This window comes from Delphinus delphis, chromosome 14 (genome assembly GCF_949987515.2).
Source record: "Delphinus delphis chromosome 14, mDelDel1.2, whole genome shotgun sequence".
Lineage (NCBI taxonomy): Eukaryota > Metazoa > Chordata > Mammalia > Artiodactyla > Delphinidae > Delphinus > Delphinus delphis.
In genome coordinates, this window is record NC_082696.1 from 50,644,497 (window position 1) to 50,672,060 (window position 27,564).

The 27,564-nt window shown below is 39.4% G+C and overlaps 1 protein-coding gene across 1 annotated transcript in view; it reads left to right on the forward strand.

Annotated features, from left to right (window-relative positions):
• The first annotated feature begins 18,087 nt into the window (after nt 1–18,087).
• The window catches only part of OSTM1 (osteoclastogenesis associated transmembrane protein 1), a 39,047-nt gene continuing 29,570 nt past the window's right edge, over nt 18,088–27,564 (forward strand). The window contains exon 1 of the mRNA XM_060030138.1: nt 18,088–18,556. Coding sequence (XP_059886121.1) covers nt 18,152–18,556 — 405 coding nt within the window. The 5' untranslated portion in view covers nt 18,088–18,151. The remainder of the gene's footprint in view (nt 18,557–27,564) is intronic.

A 27,564-nucleotide genomic window follows, 5' to 3' on the forward strand; every position in this document is an offset into this window, starting at 1 on the left:
CAAACTGTCCTAGAGAATAGGAAAGAGGGAAAGCTACCAAACTCACTTTATGAAGCTGGAATAATCTTGACACACAAAGCAGAGTAGAAGAAAATAAAACTTTAATCTCACGAACACAAATGCAAAATATTAAATAAATCATTAGAAAATTGAATATAGCATTGTATTAAAAAGATCAGATAAGATTTATAAGAATGCAAAAATGATAACTTTAGGAAACTATTAATTTAATTCACATATTAAGAATATTGTATGATTATCTCAAAAGATACATTTAAAAGCATTTGATAAAATGCAGTCCCCATTCATGATTTTAAAAAACTTCTCAGTAGGGCTTCCCTGGTGGCGCAGTGGTTGACAGTCCGCCTGCCGATGCAGGGGACACGTGTTCGTGCCCCGGTCTGGGAAGATCCCACATGCCACGGAGCGGCTGGGCCCGTGAGCCATGGCCACTGAGCCTGCGCGTCCAGAGCCTGTGCTCTGCAACGGGAGAGGCCACAACAGTGAGGCCCGCGTACCGCAAAAAAAAAAACCCCCAAAAACAAAAAAAAAACTTTTCAGTAAAATATTAATAGAAGAAGATTTCCCTAACCTGATTATTTGGTATCTACTAAAAACATACACAAACAGTATGCTGAGTGGTTAAACTTCAGAAACATTGCCTTTTAAAGTTAGGAACATGAGGGACTTCCCTGGTGGTGCAGTGGATAGGACTCCGCGCTCCTAATGCAGGGGGCCCGGGTTCGATCCCTGGTCGGGGAACTAGATCCCGCATGTATGCCGCAACTAAGAGTTCGCATACCACAACTAAGAAGCCCATGTGCTGCAACTAAGGAGCTGGCAAGCCATAACGAAGGAGCCCTGGAGCCACAACTAAGGAGCCTGCCTGCTGCAACTAAGGAGCCCGTGAGCCACAACTAAGGCACTGGACTGCCACAACTAAGACCCCACATAACCAAATAAATAAATAAATAAATATTTGAAAAAAAAAGTTAGGAACATGATAATACTCAATACTATCACTCCTATTATTCAACATTGTACTGGAGATCCTTGCAAATCCACTGAGATTTTTTAAAAAAAGAATAAGAGCTTTAAGATCCAAAAATATATACTTTACTGTTCTTAGTTACGAGCAATAGATGCTGCTGACTCTGGCTGATTAAGCAGAAAGAGTTTGTTACAAGAATATTTGGCAGCTCACAGAATCATTGGGAGAGTTGAAAAACCAGACTTAAGGCTGAATTTCCAGAAGTACCCATAACACGCTGAAGAAATAGTCTGACAAGGAATCCTTTGCTGCCACCATTGAGCCCTGTTACTGTTAGATCACTGTCACTTCTGCTCCTGCAACTTGACTGCAACTGCTACCCCTGCTAACACTGATGCCAGCTCTGCTCTATCACTACTGTTACTTCACTGCTGTCACCACTACAGTATCATTAAATGCCTGCTCCTCAGCTGCAAGGAAGGCTGGGAGGGAAGTTTGGAATATTTTAAGCTCCTACAGAGGAAGAAGTCTTTGTCTTACAACCAGACTCATAAAGCAGGAAATTTCCTTAAACATAGAAAGGAGTTCAGATGCTGGACGGCTAAAACAAATGACAAATGTCCACCCAGAAAGAAAAAGTAAAAACTGCTGTTATTTGAAGATGCTACAATAATCTGCATGGAAAATCTAAGGTATTTTATAGGCAATCTTGTAAAATTCACGAAGTTTATAACATAAAAATCAATGGCATTGCTATAAATCAGCAATAAAAAATTAAAAACCTAATAGGAAAAACGGATACTATTCACTATAGTAAACATACTATAAGGTACCTGGGTCTAAATCTAACAAAAGATGTATACATGTTTTAAGAAGAAAACTATAGCATATTATGAAAGATATAAGGAAAGCTTGTTAAAAATGGAGACACATACTATGTTCTTGTTTGGGAAGACTCAATTTCAGGATATGTCGATTTCCAAAAATTTGATGTCTAAACTTAACATAATTCCAATAAAAATCCCACCTGGATTTTTACGCAACTTGAGAAATTGATTAAAATGCAAACGGAAGAGTAAATATCTAAAAATATCCCCCAAAACTCTGAAAAAAACGAACAAGGAGGTGGGCCTTATTTTTTTTTTTTTAATTCATTTATTTTTTGGCTGCGTTGGGTCTTCGTTGCTGCACGCGGGCTTTCTCTAGTTGCGGCGAGCGGGGGCTACTCTTTGTTGCAGTGTGTGGGTGTCTCATTGTGGTGGCTTCTCCTTGTTTTGGATCATGGGCTCTAGGCGCGCGGGCTCAGTAGTTCTGGCTCACGGGCTCTAGAGCGTAGGCTCAGCAGCTGTGGCGCACGGGCTTAGCTGCTCTGCAGCATGTGGGATCTTCCCAGACCAGGACTTGAACCTGCGTCCCCTGCACGGGCAGGTGGATTCTTAACCACTGTGTCACCAGGGAAGCCTGGGACTTACTCTTTAAAATACTTAGTAATTATAAAGTTTTAGCAATTAAAATAGTTTGGTACTGGTTCAAGAGTGTTCAAAGAGATCAGCTGAGTGAAACAGAAACTCCAGAAATAGACTCGTGCCTTTAAAAGATATTTATCTATAACAGAAGTGATATTTAAATCAGGGGTGAAAGGATGGATGAGTTAATAAATAAGATTGGAACAACTCACTTTCCATACAGAAAATTAAGATCCCTACTTCACACAAAACACAAAAGCAAATTTCAAATAGATTAAAGAAAGCTCCAAGTGTAAAAAACCAAAACTTTTAAACTGCTTGAAGAAAATATAGGCAATATCTTTAGAATCTTGGGTCACAGAAGGTGTCTTAAACTAGAAAAAAAACAATAAATCATAAAGGCAAGGAACTAAAATTTGGCTTCATTAACATTTTTTTTTGTATGACAGAAGACATATAATCAAAGTGTAATAAAAAGCACAAGTAACTCAATAGGAAGATGGCCATAGTGTATGAACAGAGAATGAAGAGACTAGGCAATCCAAATGGTTTATCAACATGTGAAAAGATGCTCAACCTTATCGGTTATTAGGAAAAAACAAGTAAAATAACAATGAAATTTCATGTATCATTACCAACTAAGGATTGGCATGCAAGTTGAGTAAAGGTAAATCTCTTAAACTACTAGCATAAGTATAAACAAGTATAATCACTTTAGGAGAACAATTTGGAAGTAGGCAATAATATTTAAATAACTTCTAGGTTTTTAGAAACTCTTGCTTATGTACTCAAAGAGACACATGCAAAGATACTCATTACCTTGTGACTCATTGTCACTTCATTAGTAACACCAAAAAAAAAAAAAAAGGAAACAAATGTCCATTAATAGGAAAATGAATGAGTAGAATTTTCAGTAAAATGTGGTAATCCATAGATTGAATATTGAATAGTGGTTAAAAGGAACTAAATAGATCAATATGAATAGATGTCAAAAATACAATATTGATGGGGCTTCCCTGGTGGCGCAGTGGTTGAGAGTCCGCCTGCTGGTGCAGGGGACACGGGTTCGTGCCCCGGTCCGGGAAGATCCCACATGCTGCGGAGCGGCTAGGCCCGTGAGCCATGGCCGCTGAGCCTGCGCGTATGGAGCCTGTGCTCCGCAACGGGAGAGGCCACAACAGTGAGAGGCCCGCATACCGCAAAAAAAATAAAAATAAAAAAATAATAATATTGAGATGAAAAAAGCAAGATGCATAATGATTCACACATTATGAAACCATTTTTGTAAACTGAAAACATATGTAACATTGTACATATTTATATATATAAAATATTCATTGATAGATATTTATACAAAAATATATAAAAATTAGATGGAAAGATACACACTAGCTAGCCCCTAAGATGGCCCCCAATGAATCCTGCCTCCTAGACTTCATGCTCTGTTATAATTTCCTCCCCTTGAGTTTGGCCTGGGCTTAGTGACTTGCTTGTAATGAAAAGAGTGATAGAAGGTCACTTCCAAGATGAGGTATAAAAAACTGTGACTTCTCCTTTGTTGGCTCTGGTTCTTCTAGCTTTGATGAATCAAGTTTCATATTGTGAGCTGCTCTTGTAGCAAAGAACTGAGGACAGCCACTAGCCAAGAGGCAGGAAGGAACTGAAGCCCTCAGTACAACAGTCCTCAAGGAACTGAATCTTGCCAACAACCACTGAGTGAACTTGGAAGTGGATTCTGCCCCAGTTGAACCTGGAGATGACTGCAGCTCCAGGTGACACTTTGACTGAGGCCTTGTGAAAGATCCTGAGCCTGAGGATCCAGCTAAACCGCACGGATTCATGACACACAGAAACTGTGAGATAATAAATGGTGTTGTTTTAAGTCACCAACTTTTGGGGTAATTTGTTATGCAGTAATAGATACTAATACTCACACCAAATTATGAGGGTTACAGCCTGGACGGGGGAGGAACGAGTAGGAGGGAATGGGATTAGAGGAAAAACAAAGGAGAATTTTAAAAATTACTTTTATAAAAATGACTTTAAACAAACACTACAAAATGTTATTTGTTAAAATCTGGGTAGCAGATACATGGGTGTTTGGTACATCATTGTGTTTTTCTGTATTTTCTTTATATCTCAAAGAAGAATAAATGGCCAATCCCAGACTATCAAAAAACCTAGGGCTGAGATGCTATCTTCCAGCTCTCTGGATATCAGAAATACACCTTTTGTTTTCAACTTCAGCTCCACAAAGTTGTTGGAGCCTTTCTTGGTGTATTTTTTAAGTTATTGCTTCATTTATTCTCTATAGCCCTGTTTGTAGGAGATAATGGAAAAGAGAGTGAGCTCATTTAAATTCTAAATTCGAAATCACCAGATTTCAGGAATGATGACTCTATAGACAGGAGGAATTAAAAATGGAAGGGGCATTGATTTATTTTTGAAAATTATTTCATGCTACATTGAAAATTCAAATTACCCAAGCACATGCCAAAGAGGTGTAATGAGACAAATGTAATTATCCTACAATTCAGACAAAACTCCTGTTCTGTGAGAAAGCAGCATTGGGCTACTTACACTTTTGGTCCTTTCTTCTTCTGACCATAAGATAAACCAACTTTAAAAATGTTTATTTCACAAGGATATATTAAATTGGTATATGATAAAGTAGCAACTATATTAATGGATGTGTCATTTTCATTACATTTGCTACCTACTCACTGCTCCTCATGCATTCTGGTGATTTTCTATAACTAATTATATATATTTAAATCATATGGGCCTATAAAAAAGATATTATTTGTGATAATTTAATAATCATGCAACTTCAAATGTTAGGCTTTACTTTTAAGGATCATTTCCACGTTTTATTCCTTTTCTTTGGATTAGCCAGCCATTTTATGAGGGCCATCTTGTGTTCCTCTTGTAGAAAATCCAGTGTATCAGTGTTTCTTTCAATTCATAATGAATGGTACAATTAAGATTTAATTAGAAGCACACTAGTACAGGAATTGAAAGCTACTCTGAACCTGTAAATGAAACGTCACACTTTAAAATTTTTCACATGTTGCAACCCAGCCTCTCTAAAAAGCTGCCATATGTAAACTTAATTTGAGATGGAGCTTTTTAAAATAACATGATTGCTTGTTACACTGAACCTCTTTCTTGTCATGTGCTCACCAAAAAAGCTCATTTTATCTAAAGAAAGACTCACAGATGCTTCAAGGAAGAAAAGGGGAATTTTCACTACATTTGTTTTAAAAAGAACATCCTGTACAAGTATTTAAGGGTGAGGAGAAGACCTTATACTCATTAATGCATGTCCTACCTACTTCTCCTCCCTGCTTTTCATAGCTTTACAAAGAAGCACATTTGGGAAGTGATTTGTCCATCATATATGAATCAATTTTGAATAAATATGTAGCTTTATATTTATTTATTTTTTGTAGCTTTATATTTAAAACAATGCTTTAGAAAACTAATATTTCCTGTTAGAATTTGTGTCTTCAATACTGCTTTAAATCCCATTAACTTCTTTTCAAACTTAGATGTATCATTTCTAAGACTGAAGTAGAGGGTACATTTAAAGATGATGTTGCAATTATGGGTTTTCTCATTTTAATTGGGATTAATTAATTTTCTGAAAGGTAGAATGGAATAGCCACTTAGTGTAGAGGTTTGAGTCTTGGTGAGGTGAGAGAGATGAGTTCAAGGCTGCTGAAAATACCCTACTGATATGTTTTGGCTATAGGAAGAGGAATGGCTTTGTTCCAAAGTGGATTTCAGGCAACTATATGTATAACTGCCTAGGGCTTAAAGGGCTACAAGTAGAGAATTAGTGTCTTAGAAATTTTTCCTATCCGTTTTATTGTTACATCTGGGTCCAGAGGACCTAATCACGGGATGAAGCAGAGAAATAACCAAGTGCTTATGATCATTATGGAGATGAGGACTTGCAGGAAATCCTAAACATCCAAGGTCTTGATATTCACAGGATGATCTAGAATTCATGTTCTAAAGGGAGAGCATTTCTGAAAACAACTTATTACCCACAGGTCTCTGTCATTAAGGCATGGTAGTATCCTAATCAATATACCTTCTAATAATGGGGTAGATGATATTTTAATATCTTTTAAGAGGAAAGTAGAAGGATTTTCCAGAGATCATTATTTTAGAGAGCTGGCTAATTATCTCATGTTTATAGATCTCCAGGAAAGATGACTTTAGTAATCTTGAGCTTTAAATTTCTCTTTCTACAGTCTTTATATTATAAACAGAATAATAGCCATATATACATTTATTAAAATCACATTTCTCCCAGGATGGAATTCATTTACCCAGAATTTATTTAACCAATCACTGTATATGTATATATCAATATTGATATCTGTATCTATGTATTAAACCAGAGCTTAAGATCAGCATGGAAAAACAGACTTGCTGCCCTGACTTGATATAATTCCATTCTAAAACAGAGAAACTTGATGTTTTAGGTAGCTTTGTGTCAGGTAAGTATATGATTTCCTTTCGACTTTATGAAATAGTGCAAATAGCTTATGGATCTTCAATTCTTCCCTTACAGACTCCTAGATGTCTAGGGATCTCAGGCTGGAACCCACTGGTTTACAGGACAAAAACAACTGAGTCACTGCTTGTCCATTATGGTCATTTCTGGGACTATGATAACTGAGTTGAATCTCTGCAAAGCTGACCTGGATAATTAACATACATTTGAATTTGAAGATGGCTCAAAATCCAGGAATAAATTTGCTACAGTCAATTAAATCTCTTTGTGTAAGAATCGTTCAAATAATGAGCTATATTTTTAAAAAACATACTTATGGTATATATTGAAGTGACCCCCAAAAGCCCAATTGCCTCAAAATTCCTCCTTTTACCTAACATACCTTAATACCATCCACTTCCTTTTCCACAGCATGGACTCCAGTAGGCTACTGTTTAAGATCAATTTTCCATGAGGAGGGCCTTACAGTAGATACCTATTAAGTGTGCCATCCAGCCTCCCTTCTCTGCAAACTTCTCCCTTTCCCTTTCATCTTCATGGTCACAGGATAGCCTCCAAGCAGCCATGGGTATAAATTATGAACCCTAATTTTTGTCCTGGCTACAGTTTGGGCTGAACAGAGATTCATCCTTGGAAAACTTCAAATTGGGAGTAAAAGATCTGGTCTTTGCCTAGGTTTAAATCTTTAATGCATGAGATATAAAAACTGGAGTTTGTTCAGCCATATTTTCTACCATGAAGACTGGGTAAAGAGATACATAAAGTGGGCAAAGACAGAGAGAGTGTCTGGTGCATAGTTTCAGTCCCATCCTGAGACATGGCCTTGGTTTGATCCTTATATATTTTCCACTTTTTGCTTAAGTTAACTTGAGTTGGGTTTTGTTTCTTGAAATCAAAAGAGACCCAACAGACAAACTGTCTTGATGGAAGCCTATTGTCAAGTCCCACAGTCACATTATTGCCTCTATCAGATCAGCCAGTAGTTATTCTCAAATGCACAGAGAATCTCTGTCTCTGAAGATCTAGGAATACAAGCCAGGTACCCAGGAGAGTCAAAATGATATCTTAGTTCACATCTGACAAGTCCAAGATTGACTGATTGATTTGCTGTAAAACCAAGTAATTATTTTAAATAGTTGCCATACCCTTTGAAATGTTAGCAGACTAACAAAGGGAACACAGATAGGCAACTATCTCCTCCATGGTACTCAGAAAAGCAGAACAGTTGTTTTTGTGTGGGTAATTTATTTCTCTAATTTTGGAGAGAAAAAAAAATGACCCAGTCCATAGTTTTATTATCCAAATACAGAAAGCATAGTTTTCCATTCTTCATACAAAGCTGAGGTGGACGCAGCTGGAAATAACTGAATAATTAAAATATCAATCAGAACAGGGGAGATTAAGTGACTTTACTTGAATAGAGCAATTGGGCAGAATTAGAATTGGAAGGAAAATAAAATAGTTTACGAAAGAGGGAAAGCAAACAATTTAACATTGGCTGGATCTTCAAGTAACGGATGACAACAAGTGGTACTTGCTCCAAATGCTGTCATAGGTAAACTGAAGAACATCCATTTCTCTGAGACATGGACATTCATACATTTTACCTTGTTTGTAACATTTGCTTCCTCCTGCTTCTGTTGCCATGTACACAGTGAGTATGACTTAACTTTCAAAGAATACTTAAATTATGATATTTAAAAAGGCATACTGTATAGAAATAGCACCTTATTTATTTCTCTAGCTATGTACCCCAGGAAATCTAATAATGGATAACAAACAATAAATAATAAAACATACTTTGAAACTGCCAAGAGATACATAAAATCTATAGTATATGGTTATTAATAAGAATTGAATAATTAACAAGATTTTTAAAATAGTGCAATCACCTTTCTATTTATAATTAGGTATCTGTATTAGTCAGGGTTCTCCAGAGAAGTGGAACCAACAGGAGATATAATATAGATATAGATATATAGATATACATGGGGAGGAGGGAGGGATATTTATTATGAGAAATTGCCTCACATGGTTATGGAGGCTGAGAAGTCCTAAGATCTGTAGTGGGTATAGTTACTGATGTATAGTTACAGTCTGTGTCTGAAGGCCTAAGAACCAGGAGAGCCGATGGTGTAACTTCCAATCTGAAAGCTGGCAGGCTCAGGACCCAAGAAGAGCTAATGTTGCAGTTAAAGTCCAAAGGCAGGGAAAAAAGTCAATGTCCTAGCTCAAAGCAGTGAGGCAGGAGGAGTTTCCTCATACTCAACCCTTTTGTTCTCTTTAGGTCTCTGCTTGACTGGATAAGGCTACCCACATTAGGGAGAGCAATCTGCTTTACTCACTGTGCTCATTCAAATGTTGGCTTACCCAAAAACACCATCACAGACACAACCTGAATAATGTTTGACTAAATGCTGGACACCCCATGGCCCAGTCAAGTTGACACATAAAATTAACCATCACAAATCCACCCCTTGTAAACTTGGCACCCATGTGCATCTCCTTAAAACAAGCTTAATCTCTAAATAAAGACAATAACAAGGTCATAATTCTACCCACCGTGATACAACTATACTGCATATGGCCAGAAACACACTAACCACTTCCACAGAAGAGGAGGTAATGTCCTGGAATGGTGTTTACTCTTTTCCTTGATATCCCATAACTTAAATTCTACGATGTAAAATTAACGATACTTAAATACTATGACATAAAGCCAATATATCTTATTTTATATGATAAAGGAATAAGAGAGGGAAGAAAACGAAGATATTTGAGATACACACATACATACTCATAACAAAATAAGCAAGAGTACTCATGACAATTACGTCCTCATTTCTATAACTAGTTATGTGGTCACAGCTGGTATTTATAACTACCTTCTTCCACTACCAATTTTGTATTCCTTTTGTCTTCAGCACTTCAGCTGATCATGGTTCTTTACCTGGTGGAGTGACCCAAATCTTCATTCCTGAAGGGTCTGGGACATCAGTAGTCCTGCCTGGATTGGGCTGTTGTATTTTTCCATTGGCCTTAATCACAGGGCATGGTGATACTAAGGGATCTCCTATATTCCAGACATACTCTTCCTTACCTCCATCGTGAAGCAGTAGTCCAAGTCCCCCTTGGTAGTCAGGATCAGTCACCCCAGCCAACACAGAAATTTCCTTCTTTGCTTACTGATTAAAATGCATGAGGAGCCCAGTGTGGTCAGGCAGCAGTTTTAACTTCCAGTTCAATGGAATCATTATGTCTCCTGGTGGAAGCATTCCACCTTTTGGAACTAAGACCTCTAAGCTAGCAAAACATAAGGCCACATAGACAGGAAGCAAAAATTTTGCTGCTAAGTCACTAGGGGTGATAGTTAGTGGTGACACTCCCATTTCTACCCCTTGAGTCCTGGACCTGTGAATCCTAGCAATGGGAGAAACAGCATCATGTATTAGGTATCTAATTAACAACCAGATTTTCCTGTTATATTAGGACATGGATTCGGCGATCAGAATTTGGTCACTGATAATGTACAAATACTGAACACACATATTAATGTGTATCTCTATTCATTTCTTTATTGAGCAGATATTTATTTAAAATATATTGATACAAACATGAAGTCCTAATAAGATTCATCTGTTAGAAATATACATTTACAATCAGATAGTCTGTCAGGTAAATGTAATTAAACTTCACTGTTTTAAAAATATCTTCTAACGCAGAGGCTATAAAATACTCTATTTAGGAGTAGGAGATTTGGAAATGAGATTGGCCACCAGAGTGAGTACATGAGACTCTCTGCAAAGTGTCATGAATGAACAACATGATTTATGTGTTCCACGTGTTCAGGTCATTTTAGTCATGCATGCAAAGTTTACGGACATTAGGAGTTAACTTATTGCATTTTTGCATATTAAAGAATTAGGAAAATAGAAGTATAAGTTTCCACTGATATATTAATGGAAAAAGCATTTAAAGCAGATGTGAATTTGCATTACATAAGTTCAGTGTAGCAAATGTACTGAGTACCTATTAAGGCCAGGTACTTCTGAGTATACAAATATAAATAGGACACAGTTCACATTCTCCATGAGGTTATCATCTCATGGGAGTGGGGGGTGGTGAATAAGAGACACATTCTAATTACTTTAACGAAGAGTGAGGTAAAACAGGGGAAACTGCCATTTAAGATAGCAAGTTGAATGCATGATTAGATCTGCTTCTTCCTGAAATCTCACCAAAATGACAGTAAAAGAATTTTTTTAGAAGACACACAAGGACATAGACAACAGGAGGGAAGAAAACAAAATAAGAATATTGGAAGCTGGAAAGCAGATGGACTAATGATAACTGACTTAGCAGAACCAGGAAAATTAAATCCTAAGCCTGCAGTGGGAGGGAAAAAAAAAGCAAGTGAATTACATTATAGAACTCTCAAATAACCCAGGAAGTGGGGGACCTCAGGTATCTCTGAAAATGTAGGTGGAGGAGCTAAAAAGAAGATGATGTTTGAAAGTTTGTTTACAATACCCTCCCTGCAACTCTGTCTCACTCTGATTCCATCAGAATACCCCTGAAGTTCTGATCTCTGGAGAAAGTGAAACAGAGGGAGTCTGGACCACGAGGCACAAGCATATTTGAGGGCAGGAGTGTTTTACTAAAAATAGGGTAATTAAATAAAGGTTTACTAACAGAGTGCAAAGACTGAGTCTTTTTCCATTGCTAGGATCTCAGAATGCTGGCAGCCAGATAGCATATTGGCAAGTCTTCTCTGAAGAGCGTGATCTGCACAAGAGAAAAGATCTAAAATATTTATGTTTTCAGTTCTTTGTTTTGGGTGACCATTCTGTGCATTGTAAGATGTTTAGTAGTCCTGGTCTCTACACACTAGATACCAGCAACACTCCTCCCCCTGTTGTAACAACCAAAAATGTCTCTAAACACTGCCAACGTCCGCAGTGGAGGAGGATAAATTGTCCCCAGTTGATAACTACTGGCCTATAGTGATCCCTACAGTCAAAAAGCCCTTTCCATGAACTTCCATTCAGCTTTGTAGTGCCTCTCTCTTAAATATAAGTAGAAAGAGCCAAAGTTCACCAGAAATCCAAGGAAAAATGAAAAAAGCAGCTTGGAGGAACCAGGCTATGAGGAAGAAGAAAACTTTAAAGAGAGCATATAGCATCTACAAAAAAAGAACTACTGGAAATTAAAAATGTAGCAGCAGAAATGAAAACTTAGAAGAAGCACTGGAAAACAAAGGTAATGAAATCTCCAGAAAGTAGGGTTAAAAGACACCGAAATGGAAAAATAGGAGAGGACATAGAAGATGAGAAAATTAAAGTAACAGCCTAGGGGGACTATATTAGGAAGCAGCTTAAGTTGTTATAACAAGGAGACTCCAATATATAGTGGCTTAAATAGCAAAGAAGTTTATTTCTCTGTAGCCTAGGGTAGGTAAATGGCTCTGCTTTATGACCAGCTGGCTCTGTCATGCCAAACATGTTACATCCATATCAATCCCTGTAGCCAGGGCTGCTGTTTCAGTTGTTAACATTCCCTAACTAGCAGGAAGGAGGTCAATAAAAGTCAAAACTTAAAGATATGACTCATAAGGTACATGCATCACTTCTGTTCACATCTAGCTGCAAGGGAGGCTGGGGGATGTAGTCCTGCCTATGCCGTCAAAACTCAGGAGAGAGTTATTAAAAGGAAGAAGAGGATGGATATTGAAGGAAGTTGAGCAATTTCCTCAATGAAGTCTAACATCCAAATAAAAAGAGATCCAAAGAGAGAGAACCAGAGAAAATAGTGGGGAGAAAATCAGCAAATAAATATATATTAAGATGATTAGGTTTTCCTGGGGTAAAAAGCAATCCCTAAATCTTAGTAGCTTATAAAAACAAAGGTTTATTTCTCATTCAAGTTGCACGTCCATCACAAGTCAGTCAGCTGGGAGTTCTGTTCCATGCTTTCTCACTTAGGCCAACAGAATTTCCATCATTTAGAAAAGTGTTAGTCATTGTGATGGCAGGTGGGTGGGTCCCCTGGTGAATCATACACTCATCTCTAAAGCTTCCACCTGTCATTCGTGCTCACATTTTACTGGCCAAATTAAGTCAAATGGCTAACCTAACTTCAAGTCAGGACAAACTTCAAGGGCACAGCAAAATGCAATCCTATTACGTGCACAGGAGAAACACTGGAAATATTTAGTGAAAAATATTAATGACTACCACAGCTCACCTAAATAACTGGTTCACTTTCCTCCTTGCAGGCAATATACACTCATTCCCCCTCCATGGGAAACAGCTCCAAAGTCCCATGTTGTCATTGTATAAAGCTCAAAGTCTAGACTTTTGGGCTTCCCTGGTGGCGCAGTGGTTGAGAGTCTGCCTGCCGATGCAGGGGACGTGGGTTCGTGCCCCAGTCCAGGAAGATCCCACATGCCGCGGAGCGGCTGGACCTGTGAGCCATGGCCGCTGAGCCTGCGCGTCCGGAGCCTGTGCTCCACAACGGGAGAGGCCACAACAGTGAGAGGCCCGTGTACCGCAAACAAAAACAAAAACAAAAAACTATGATGAAAGTTATATCATTCTTCTCAGAAAGATAAACATACATACAAAATTCCATGAAAAAGTTTCGTAGGATTCACAAATGCCCTGAACTCACTGATAGCTGACAAGTGAAGAAACTATCTTTTCATTTTTATTAATTTTTTGAGTAAGAATAATATTCACATGGAACAAAAATTTAAAATAAAGTTTACAATGAACAGTCTCTCTTCTAGCCCTGTTCCCATACTACTCAATTCAATTCCTCTTCTATCAAAGTGACCACACTTAGTGTATCCTTCTGGAGACAGTCTATGCATATGTATGCATGAGGATTAAAAATTCTTTTTCTTGACACTTTCTTTTTTTCTATTTAATTTATGTTGGCAATTGTTCCACATTGGGTACATAAGACGTCAAATGCACAGAATTCTATTGCATTGCTGTACCCTAATTTTTTTACAATGTATTTTAAATTTTGAAACAATTTCAAGCTTACAAAAAAGTTGGAAGCACAGTACAAATCATTTCTTTCCAGAACCAACTGAAAGTAAGTTGCTGAATCAAAACGACAATGAGATATCACCTCACACTGGTCAGAATGGCTACCATTAAAAAATCTAAAAATGATAAATGCTGGAGAGGGTGTGGAGAAAAGAGAACCCTCTTACACTGTTGGTGGGAATGTAAATTGGTGCAGCCACTATGGAAAAAAGTATGGAGGTTCCTTAAAAAATGAAAAATAGACCTACCATATGATCCAGCCATCCCACTCCTGGGCATATATCCAGAAAAGATGAAAAACTCTAATTTGAAAAGGTACATGCACCCCAATGTTCACAGCAGCACTATTTACAATAGCCAAGACATGGAAGCAACCTAAGCGTCCACTGACAGATGAATGGCTAAAGAAGATGTGGTACATATATACAATGGAATACTACTCAGCCATAAAAAGAATGAAATATTGCCATTTGCAGCAACATGGATGTACCTAGAGAACATCATACTAAGTGAAGTAAGTCAGACAAAGACAAATATTATATGATATCACTTACATGTGGAATCTAAAAAATAATACAAATGAATGTATATACAAAGCATAAACAGACTCACAGACAGAAAACAAACTTACGGTTACCAAAGGGGAAAGGGAGGGGGAGAGGGATAAATTAGGAGTATGGGATTAATAGATACACACTACTGTATGTAAAATAGATAAGCAACAAGGATTTACTGTATAATAGGGAAAAATATTCAATATCTTGTAATAACCTATAATGGAAAATAATCTGAAAAAAAAATATGACTGAATCACTTTGCTGTACACCTGAAACTGACACAATATTGTAAATCAATTATACCTCAAAAAGAAAGTAAGTTGCTGACCTGATGTCCTATCACCCCTGAATGCTTTCCTGTGTATTTTATATTTACAAATAAAAACATTCTCCAGGGCTTCCCTGGTGGCGCAGTGGTTGGGAGTCCGCCTACCGATGCAGGGGACACGGGTTCGTGCCCGGTCTGGGAGGATCCCGCGTGCCGCGGAGCGGCTGGGCCCGTGAGCCATGGGTGCTGGGCCTGCGCGTCCGGAGCCTGTGCTCCGCAGCGGGAGAGGCCACAGCAGTGAGAGGCCCGCGTATCGCAAAAAAAAAAAAAAACATTCTCTTGCATAACCACAATACAATTATAAAAATCAGGAAATTAACATTATACATTACTACCTTCTAATTCTCAGATCCCATTCAAATTTCGCTAGTTGTCTGAATAATGTCCTTTATGTCAGGTGCAATTCCTCAATCTTTTCTTGACTCTTGTAGACATAACACTATAGATTATAGGCTAGATATTTTGCAGAATGAAACAACTTGATTTATCTGATGTTTTCTCATGATTAGAATCAGGTTATGCATCTTTGGTAGGAATATAATAGAATTGGTGCTATGTTCTTCTAAATGCATTCTATCAGGTGGCATACAATTTCTATTTGTCCCATTATGATGACGTTCATGTTGATCATTTGATTAATGTGGGATCTGACAGACTTCTCCACTGTAAATTTACTCATTTTTTCCATTTATAATTAATACATTTTTTAGCAGATGACTTTGAATAGATGTAAATATTTTAATCCCCATGAAACATTCAGCTTATTCATTTATTTAAATATATCACTATAGGTTCATGGTTTCCTGTTTTATTCAATGGTTTACAACCCATTAACCATCATTATTTATTTTGATGCTCATATTGTTCCAGATTTGGCCAGTGGGAGCCTAGTTAAGCTGGCTTCTGTGTGTTCTTGACACATCCCCATCATTCTCTCAGCACTTCCTTACTTTCTGGTACAAAATGATGATCCAGGCTAAACTTCTGCTTTTCCTACCCCAGTGGTAGAATTGGCTATTCCTCCAAGGATTCTTGATTCCTTTTAGTGGGGAATGACATTTAGAAGCCACAATCTATTTCTGTATGTATTTGCAGCCACTAATAATACATACATTGCTAATTCTAATCCAACACTACAGAGTTCATTCTACTTTTCTCCCTTTTCATATTTGTAACTCCCTTCTTGGACAATGAGAAACCAGACTCCCATTATCCTTAATATATTTACCTATTTGATCAATCCTTCTGAAGGTAAGCAAACTCCCAGTCACTGCTGTACCCTCCCTTACAGGGAAACCCTTCTTACCCAACTCAGGATCCAATACCCTGCATCAGGATACCCCCACCCCCACCCTGGTCATGTCTTCCTCGTCTTCCCTGTGCTCTGACACCCCTCTCTGGGCCTCTGACACCCCCACCCCACCAAGCATGGATGCCAACCTTACGCTACTTGATCTAACGGCTTTAGGATGGAATTGCTCCAGGAAGGGAAGTTTGAAATTGAGCGGTTTGTCCAGGATTTTCCAGGTTTTTGCATTGGATGCAGGTTTGTGCTGCATGCACTCTAGGAACTCCTTCAGTCCTAAGGAAACCTGGACATTAGCCACCGCAGTAAAATAAGTTGTCTTCATTTTCTCAAATGTCATCCTATAACTTTTAGGTCTTTCTACATGTTAGAATTACCATTCTTTAAGAGTTCTTTAGGAACCATTATAAGTAAATTATTAAACCTCCGTGGAAAGTAATATAGCACAATCAACAACATCACAAATACACATACTCTCTGACCCAGCAAGTCTACTGCTAGGAATTTATCTTAAACATATACCAACCTTGTATAGATATGATTATTACCTGCAATATTGTTTGTAATAGTAAAAGAATAAAGAGGCATGTTAAAGAAATTATGGGCCTTTTCTCCCTTCCCATTAGGAACACAAAACAATAATCAAACAGACTTAAAAAGGTAACTCTACCAACTCTCAGAAACATAAATTAGCACCATAAGATGAATAGGAATTAGTACAGCCACTCTGCAATTTACAGGGCAAAAACGAAAGCGGGATGACACAAAACAGCCAGGAAATAATTTTTCTACCAAATTTGTTAGCATATGCTTGTCAGAAAACCGTTTTCCAGGTCATTAGCTAAATTCTTTTTACAGCCCAGTAGTGGTATCAGGAAGCTTTTCCGAGTGTCCCCAAAGATTGCCCTGGGCTTGTCAGAAACTGGATAGGAGTTTGAAATTGAGCGGTTTGGCAAGGATTTTCCAGGTTTTTGCACTGGGATACAGGCTTGGGCTGCACCCCAGGAACCCCTTCAGTCGCAAGGAAACCTGGACATTAGCCACCCAAGGACCAGGCTACACAGTGAGAGAACTTAGACCTGCGCTGTCCGACACAGCACCGCTCGCCAGATAGGGCTATTTACATTCACATTAAATACAGTTAAAAATTCAGTTCCCCGGTGGCAGTAGCCACATTACGAGTGTTCCACAGCCGCAAGTGGCTAGTGGCTACTGTATGAGCGCAGATACAGAATCTTTCCATCACCTCAGGAAGTCTATCGGACAGCGCTGACACAGATGAGTTTTTTTTTTTTTTAAAAAAGCTTTAAGCCGCTAGGCTCCACTATCAAAAATAATCAACACACGTCATTACTCTTTCCAAATATTTTGAGGGGTAAAATTATGCTAAGAAATACCAAGTAAAAAAACCTGCAAGGCACGTGCCAGCAGGCTTTCTCAGAGAACTCACTCGTAATTCCCACGGCGGAGGCCGTCCGTCTTTCTGTGGCACATAACTCCTCAGACTTCTAGAACTCAACGAACTCCTAAAGAGGTGGGCAACCGAGGGCAAGACCCCAGAGATTTAACTGCTCAAAGCGGCCGACGCCTATATTCATAGGGCAGGCGAGCCTCAGCTCCGGCCTCCACAGCTGACGCCAACCGGGTCTCGCGCGCCCCTCGGTCAGGCGCTTGCCACAGGCTGGGAGCGCGAAACCGCCCCTGTGTGCGCGCTCCCGCACGCGCGCCGGCCCGCGGCGCGAGAGGCTCTCTGCAGCCAATGGGGCGGGGCGCCGCGCGCCGGAGGCGGGGCCGTGACGCGCGCGCCTCGTGACCCTGCTCGCGGCCTGCGCCCAAGGAAACCGGAAGCGGCAGCTGTCCGCAGCACCGATTAGGGGCGGAGAGGTGGAGGTCTGTACCTTGGGGTTCGTGAACCCCGCGATGGACCCGGACCGGACAGTCGCGCGGCGGAGGTCATCGTTGCTGCTGCTGCGGCTGCTGCTAGTGGCGCTGCTGTGGTCGGGGCTGGCTCTGGGCACCTTCTCCTTGGGCAGCAGTCCCCACCGGGTCCTCCACGACCTCTTGTCGGAGGAGCAGTTGCTGAAGGTGGAGGACTTGTCCCTGGCTCTACTGCAGGGCGGAAGCATGGGGCCACTGTCACTACCCCCAGACTTGCCGGATCTGGATCCCGAGTGCCGGGAGCTGCTGCTGGACTTCGCCAACAGCAGCGCAGAGCTGACCGGGTGTCTAGTGCGCGGCGCCCGGCCGGTGCGCCTCTGTCAGACCTGCTATCCTCTCTTCCAACAGGTCGCCAGCAAGATGGACAACATCAGCCGAGCCGTAGGGGTGGGTAGAAGGCACACCCGGGACCTCTGGCGTGGATTGTTTGGAAAGGGAGGAGGATGGAATGATGGTTATCTCGGGGTGGGGGGGGTGTTCAGTTTCCCCTTTTGTGAGAAAAAGAGGTTGGATTGGGACTGTGGAGTTAGGGGCATCAGAAAAGTGGGTGGCATTATGGGGCGTGGGGTTTGGATTTTTGCTTCCATGGCTGCTGTTGGGCATCTTTGGGTACATATTTGCAGATAGGTATGACTAGTTTTCTTGGGGCTTCTGCACCCCAACTCTACCTTTCGTCACCTCTTTCCCCTCAGTCTGCCACAGCTTCTTCCCATCTCCACCTGGAGTTCCCAGGAAGGACTCTTTCCTGAAACCCCAGGTGGAGTGGGGAAACTATAGTGTGCTGGTGGTAAGGAGCTTGAGCTCTGTAGCCAGGCATTTTCAGATCCACCACTTTCTAGCAGTTGGACCTTGGATTAATTATCTTGGAGTCTATCTTGGAGTTTCCTCCTCTGTAGAATGGAGAAAAACTGCTGCCAGATGTGACTGTTAAAAAAATAAAAAGAGATAATGCATGAGAGTTCATTTTAGTCATTAATACAGTCTGGAGCCATTCTGCCAAGAGACCAGTTCTCTGCTTATTAGAGGTGTACTCTGGGCAAGTTATATTCTCTGTAACTGTTGTCTCATCTGTAAGATGGGGATGAGAGGAACTCTTAGAAAACTATTACTACACATAGTAACAGTTCTCAGTAAATGGGAACTAAAATTTTACAAAAGGGTAAATCTGCCCTCCACTCTTGGTACTCTTCAAGCTCTTCTGGTCATGTGGTTGGTGCTGTGAGGGTCTTAATTAAAAGAAAGAAAGAGAAAGAAAGGAAGGCAGGGAGGGAGGAAGGAAGACAGGCAGGCACAGACATGTCCTTGTTCCTAAGTACTTTAAAGGGGCTAGCGTAGGAAAGGATTAGTGTCAGGGCTGGTGGGAGTCATGAGGTATGGGCTGGATATGCCTTGTAAAGGAAAAACAGGAGAAATGACTTTGCGATTATGGAGTGGAAAGTTCCTCTTGTACTGGGAGAAAAAGTCTCATGAAAATGTGGTTGGAATTATTTCATAAATCATAGTTGATTTGACAAAATATAAACATATATAGTTGCATCCTACTTTGTCAGCTTGATATTACTTGACATAAATATGTATTTTTTACAAAAATAGGGAACTTATTTGCATTAAATAAATTCTGTGGCCAGTCTCTGTAAAGAGCTACTTTTCAAGGTACTTTAAGTAAATGTAGACCTACATGTAGTATTTTTCAGGCATACTTCTCCTGGGTATAGCAAGGGGTGTGTGTGTGTGTGTGTGTGTGTGTGTGTGTGTGTATGTATATATATACATATATATATATATAGTATATCTCACCATGATTTTAAAGTAAAACACCAAAGACTTGTCCCTGTCAACTACAGCAGGATATGATATGGCATCATATTCTGTTTTAAGCAGTTAGGTGCATTGTTCTGTGGCCAGAATGACCGTGAGTCCTGAAGCAAAGCTTGGATCTTTTGAGGCAGCAAACACATTCCTCATTTGTGTAGTTTCTGTGGAATTAAGAAGAGGTTAAAAAATTACCCCAAACTCTGGTGGCACAGTGATGGGCATCTGTGGGCCAATTATGGGCATATTTGTATATGAATTTCCACATGAATTCCCTACTGCCTACAGGAGGCTTCCCAGTGTGGAGACGGCAGAAACTTGCTTCCTCTGCTTTGTGTCTGATTCTACCAGTGACCTGCACACCCAGCTCGCCTCACTGTTGTGTGAAGGAACGGGGTAAAGAGATAAAAAGAGGCAGAAACCCCTTTCCCCAATCCGTATTTCCTCTCCAACTCATCCTAGATCTTGCCTACCCCCCATCCCCTTTCCTCAGTAGAGCTGGATGTGGTAGCTCAAAAGCATGATTTCTGCAGTTGTGAGGTACTTCGTGGATTTTATAGGCCTTTTCAGATTGGTCTGGGAATTGAACCATCATGTGTAATGATGAACCTATGGAAAATTATGTCTGAGTTTCTTAGGAGTGAACTTAAAGGAATCAGTTGTCCTTTGTGTGTGTGTGTGGCAGGGAATTGTTTCTGGAGAGTAATGTATTTTCTTTGACTCACATAGACTCAGTCTTTCATTTAAATAAGCTTAATTAGCAAGCACATGCTATTCTTAAATATTGGGCTGGTTAAAGGGTATTTGAAGGAAAAGGAGGGTAAAGTCCAGGCCTTAAACTGTCAGTGTAGTTGGGGAAATAAAAATAAATCTATACTGAGAAAAAGAAAAAGGGAAAAAATCATCAATGTGAGTGTTATAAATTGTACAATAGGATTTTAGAACAAAAGAGTGAAGGAGATGCTGAATTAAAGGAGGGAACAGAGCAAGGTGGGGTTAATCAGAGAATACCTACAAGTGGAATTATGAACAAGACATTCTTTCTCACCTCTTTAGGGTGAATCAATGTCCATGGATTGATTGAGAGAGGAGGGGAGTATAACAAGGAGAAAAAGAATCAAAGGTAGAAATTAGTAAGCTATTTCTGTGGTACAGCAAGCTGATTCATTTAACTGTAATAGAGTTATCTGATGAGAATTCTATTTTCTAGTCACTTCCTCTTGGAATTACTGGGTCAAGGACTAATAATATAAAACTAATATAAAACAAATAATATCATTTTATTATCTCAAGGTAAAGAATACAGTGATTTGTGAAACCTGAATAGTAGAATTGACGGATTCCCTCTTACTTAGAGTCATAGTTTCTTCTTTAATTTAAACTGAAAAGAGATGTAGTTTCATTGAGCTGTTCAGCATCACTAGAGTGGTTGCCAGGTTGCTTTGGCCCCCCAAATTCTGAATTGCTAATCTTCATCTTATTATACTTGGTTTGTTTAAAATTTATATAAGCAGATAGACATATAGATATGTATATATATATATTACCTATGATTGGAAGTATGTATCTGGAAGTGTTCAACATAGTTTTAGTGTAGTTTTAGTCTCTTTCATTGGAGATCAGAAAATGTAGTGCTTCTTTTTCACTAAAAAAAAAAAATTATTGAGTACCTGTTATGTGCAGGGTAGTGGTAGTAACTAGGCATATAGCTGTGAATGAGCAGAGCTTGTAGTCTGGTAGGGGAAACAGACATTAAACATATTGTTATAAAAGTAATTATTTAATTCAGGTGTGATAAGTGTTGCAGAGAAAAAAATCCCAGATGCCGCCAAAGCATATAACAAGAATGCAGATCTTGAGCATTCAAGATCAGCTGAGAGTAGATAGAAGTGGTCAGTGATTAAAGCTGACACCTAAAATTTGAGAAGGTTGGGGAGGAGAGAGAATGTATACATGTTACGAAGTAGCAGGTGTGAAGACTCTGAATGGGAGTCTGGTATGTTTAAGGACTAGAAAGAACTCAAAGCACCGTGAGCCAGGAGGAGACTAGTGATCTGAGCCTGAGGAAGTGGGCAGGTGCCAGGTCATATTAACTGTAGGGTATTACTAAGGGTTTTAGTCTTTGATTTTAAAGCAGTGTGATATTACTGAAGGGTTTAATTCTGTGAATGATATGATCCGATTTGTACTTTAAAAGGTCATTATGGCTACATGAGAGAAAATGGAGGGGACAGGGACTGGGGAGGGTAGGGGAATAGTATGTGTGGGGAAATGAATTAAGAGACTCTTACAGTGATGTGAGAAATGGTGGTGGCTAGGCCACATGGGGGCCATTGTGACGGGGAGAAATGGATAGATTTCAGAGATATTTAGGAGGTAGAACTGACAAAACTTGGTAGTTAATTGAATATGGAATATGAAGGAAAGGAACGATGATTTCCAGGGTTTTAATAAGAGCAGCTTAGTGAATAGGGTTGCTATTTACTAAGATGGAGGGAGGAACCTGTTTGGTGGGGGAAGATCATGAACTTGATATTGAACTTGTTGATTCTGAGGTGTTTATGAGACATCTAGGTGGAGATATTGCATATGTGGTTGGATGTGTGTGTCTAGAGATGTGGATTGGGGATAATAGGTTTGGGAGTAGTCAGCTTAAAAGTAGTGTTTGAAACCATGGCATGATGAGTTTGAGTAAGAAGTGAGAATACATAAGAACTGCTGGGTTGAAGATTTGGTTAGAAGATAAAATATTGAAAGAGACCAAGAAAGAAGAGTCGGAGAGATTAAGAAAAATCAGGAGAATGTGCTGTCCTATAAATCAGGGAAAAGGGAAGGGGTGGTTATTTGTGTCAAATCCAGCTGAGAGGACCAGAAGTGAATCTATCAACATTGGCATTCTTGGTGCCATAAGAGCCATTTTGAGGGAGCACTTGGGGGTGGGAGTAAGATTAAAGTAGATTAAATAATGAATGGAAGATGAGGAAGTGGGAACAGTGATGTTACACAACTAAAAGTTTGGCCATAAGGAAGAGATAAGAAAGGTCACTAAAGAGGAATTGAGACTCAGGGATTTTCTTTTAATTTCTTTCGGTTCCTTTGTCCCTCCATCCCTCTGTCTCTACTTCCCTTCTTCCTTTCTTAAGATGGGAGAGACCTGAACATGTTCAAATGCTGATAGGAAGAATCCTATAGAGAGAGGGAAGATATAGGAAACAGTGGGAAAGTAAACAAGGTCAGTTTTCCTGAGAAGGCAGAGTAGTTGAGATCTAAGGCATCCACAGAGAGAGAGAGAGATGAGCCTTTGACAGGGGCAGGCACGTTCTGCACTCTAACAGGAGGGTAGAAGAGGTTGGGTGTAGAGGGGTAGGCAGATCAGAGTTTCAGCTTGATGGTCTCTGTTTTCACTGTCAACCAGGAGGCTAGATCTTCACTTGAGAGTAAAGGGTGAGAGGGATATCAGAGTTTCAAGGGAGAGTGGAGAAGATTGCAATAGTGGTGTTAATCAGGGGAGAATGAGCAGACAGGCAAGTGAGGAGTACAGTTTGGGATTATGGATTTATTGTGGAAATAATCTGTCTGGTTGTTTGCATTTAGCCAAATAGGCATGATGAAAGTGTATTGTTGGATTCATTGTGGTTAGGTTTCTGCTAAGTGGTTGTGACAGATTTGAGTTCTAAAAGTTCTAAATATATACCAAAGGCCAATGTTTTTTGTCATATGCTAGGTGTTGGGAATACAAAGATATAAGACAAAGTTTCCATCCTAAAGGAACTTTTGTCCAAATAAGGAACCTAGACATATATAGGTGGATATCATGCTTTAAGAAACTGAGCCTCGGAGTGATTAAGTAACTTACCCAAGACCATGCAGTGAAAGAGGCTGGGTTTGAATCCAAAAGGATACTACTGCCTATTTCATAGAGTTGTTACAAGGATTAAGTGAGTTATACATTTAGAGCTTTTAGAACCATTAGGTATTCAAAAGTACATCATCGTTGTTGGGATTATTCATCACTAACCTTCCATTCTCACTGTTGCTACTATCTTCTCATTATACATGAACTATGGAAATAGTCTATTTAGTCTCCTGCTTCACCCTACATATTGTGACATAGACCTATGCTCTCCAAACTCTGCTTTTCATGCCATCTTCCTCAAAAATCTTAAAAAGTTTCCCACTGTGTGACTCTCATAACCCTCAAGACGTTTCATTACCTTGCCCTGACTTCTCCCTCTACTGCCTCTACTTTCATAGAGGTACCTTCCACTGGTCTCCTGAATACTCCCTGAATACTGCACATTCCTACTTTCACCCCTTGATCATTTTATTTACCCCATTTTAAAACCTTCTTCCCTTTCTTAGTATAGGGCTTAGTTCAAATCCTGCTTCCTCCATGAACTCTCCTTATTTCTCCCAACTACTCTGATGTCTTCCTCAACTGAACTGTTCCGCACGTTGACCACTCATACAGGTTATTCTGTATTGATTTTGATTTTGACTTATTTATTTATTTTTATTTTTAATTTTTTCTTTGTACAGCAGGTTCTTATTAGTCATCAATTTTATACACATCAGTGTATACATGTCAATCCCAATCACCCAGTTCATCCCACCACACCCACCCCACCCCCCCGCAGCTTTCCCCCCTTGGTGTCCATACGTTTGTTCTCTATATCTGTGTCTCAATTTCTGCCCTGCAAACCGGTTCATCTGTACCATTTTTCTAGGTTCCACATATATGCGTTAACATACGATATTTGTTTTTCTCTTTCTGACTTACTTCACTCTGTATGACACTCTCTAGATCCATCCACGTATCAACAAATGACCCAGTTTCATTCCTTTTTATGGCTGAGTAATATTCCATTGTATCTATGTGCCACATCTTCTTTATCCATTCTTCTGTTGATGGGCAGTTAGGTTGCTTCCATGACCTGGCTATTGTAAATAGTGCTGCAGTGAACATTGGGGTGCATATGTCTTTTTGAATTGTGGTTTTCTCTGGGTATATGCCCAGTAGTGGGATTGCTGGATCATATGGTAATTCTATTCTTAGTTTTTTAAGGAACCTCCCTACTGTTCTCCATAGTGGCTGTATCAGTTTACATTCCCATCAACAGTGCAAGAGGGTTCCCTTTTCTCCACACCCTCTCCAGCATTTGTTGTTTGTAGATTTTCTGATGATGCCCATTCTAACTGGTGTGAGGTGATACCTCATTGTAGTTTTGATTTGCATTTCTCTAATAATTAGTGATGTTGAGCAGCTTTTCATGTGCTTCTTGGCCATCTGTATGTCTTCTTTGGAGAAATGTCTATTTAGGTCTTCTGCCCATTTTTGGATTGGGTTGTTTGCTTTTTAATATTGAGCTGCATGAGCTGTTTATATATTTTGCAGATTAATCCTTTGTCCGTTGATTCATTTGCAAATATTTTCTCCCATTCTGAGAGTTGTCTTTTCGTCTTGTTTATGGTTTCCTTTGCTTTGCAAAAGCTTTTAAGTTTCATTAGGTCCCATTTGTTTATTTTTCGTTTTATTTCCATTACTCTAGGAGGTGGATCAAAAAAGATTTTGCTGTGATTTATGTCAAAGAGTGTTCTTCCTATGTTTTCCTCTAAGAGTTTTATAGTGTCCAGTCTTACATTTAGGTCTCAAATCCATTTTGAGTTTATTTTTGTGTATGGTGTTTGGGAGTGTTCTAATTTCATTCTTTTACATGTAGCTGTCCAGTTTTCCCAGCACCACTTATTGAAAATACAATTATTTCCATTGTATATCCTTGCCTCCTTTGTCATAGATTAGTTGACCATAGGTGTGTGGGTTTACCTCTGGGCTTTCTATCTTGTTCCATTGATCTATGTTTCTGTTTTTGTGCCAGTACCATATTGTCTTGATTACTGTAGGTTTGTAGTATAGTCTGAATTCAGAGAGTCTGATTCCTCCAGCTCCGTTTTTTTCCCTCAAGACTGCTTTGGCTATTCGGGGTCTTTTTTTTTTTTTTTTTTTGCGGTACGCGGGCCTCTCACTGTTGTGGCCTCTCCCGCCGCGGAGCACAGGCTCCGGATGCGCAGGCTCAGTGGCCATGGCTCACGGGCCCAGCCGCTCCACGGCATGTAGGATCCTCCCAGACTGGGGCATGAACCCGTGTCCCCTGCATCTGCAGGCGGACTCTCAACCACTGCACCACCAGGGAAGCCCTATTCGGGGTCTTTTGTGTCTCCATACAAATTTGAAGATTTTTTGTCCTAGTTCTATAAAAAATGGCATTGGTAACATGATACAGATTGCATTGAATCTGTAGATTGCTTTGGGTAGTATAGTCATTTTCACAATATTGATTCTTCCAATCCAAGAACATGTAATATCTCTCCATCTGTTGGTATCATCCTTAATTTCTTTCATCAGTGTCTTATAGTTTTCTGCATTCAGGTATTTTGCCTCCCTAGGTAGGTTTATTCCTAGGTATTTTATTCTTTTTATTGCAGTGGTAAATGGGAATGTTTCCTTAATTTCTCTTTCTGATTTTTCATCCTTAGTGTATAGGAATGCAAGAGATTTCTGTGCATTAATTTTATATCCTGCAACTTTACCAAATTCATTGATCAGCTCTAGTAGTTTTCTGGTGGCATCTTTAGGATTCTCTATGTATAGTATCATGTCATCTGCAAACAGTGACAGCCTTACTTCTTCTTTTCCAATTTGTATTCCTTTTATTTGTTTTTCTTCTCTGATTGCTGAGGCTAGGACTTCCAAAACTATGTTGAATAATAGCGGTGATTGTGGACATCCTTGTCTTGTTCCTGATCTTAGAGGAAATGCTTTCAGTTTTTCACCATTGAGAATGATGTTTACTGTAGGTTTGTCGTATATGGCCTTTATTATGTTGAGGTAGGTTCCCTCTATGCCCACTTTCTGGAGAGTTTTCATCATAAATGGGTGTTTAATATTGTCAAAAGCTTTTTCTGCATCTATTGAGATGATCATATGGTTTTTATTCTTCAATTTGTTAATATGGTGTATCACATTGATTGATTTGTGTATATTGAAGAATCCTTGCATCCCTGGGATAAATCGCACTTGATCATGGTGTATGATCCTTTTAATGTGTTGTTGGATTCTGTTTGCTAGTATTTTGTTGAGGAATTTTGCATCTATATTTATCAGTGCTATTGGTCTGTAATTTTCTATTTTTGTAGTATCTTTGTCTGGTTTTGGTATCAGGGTGATGGTGGCCTCATAGAATGAGTTTGGAAGTGTTCCTTCCTCTGCAATTTTTTGGAAGAGTTTGAGAAGGATGGATGTTAGCTCTTCTCTAAGTGTTTGATAGAATTCGCCTGTGAAGCCATCTGGTCCTGGACTTTTGTTTGTTGGAAGATTTTTAATCACAGTTTCAATTTCATTACTTGTGATTGGTCTGTTCATATTTTCTATTTCTTTCTGGTTCAGTCTTGGAAGGTTATACCTTTCTAAGAATTTGTCCATTTCTTCCAGGTTGTCCATTTTATTGGCATAGAGTTGCTTGTAGTAGTCTCTTAGGATGCTTTGTATTTCTGTGGTGTCTGTTGTAACTTCTCCCTTTTCATTT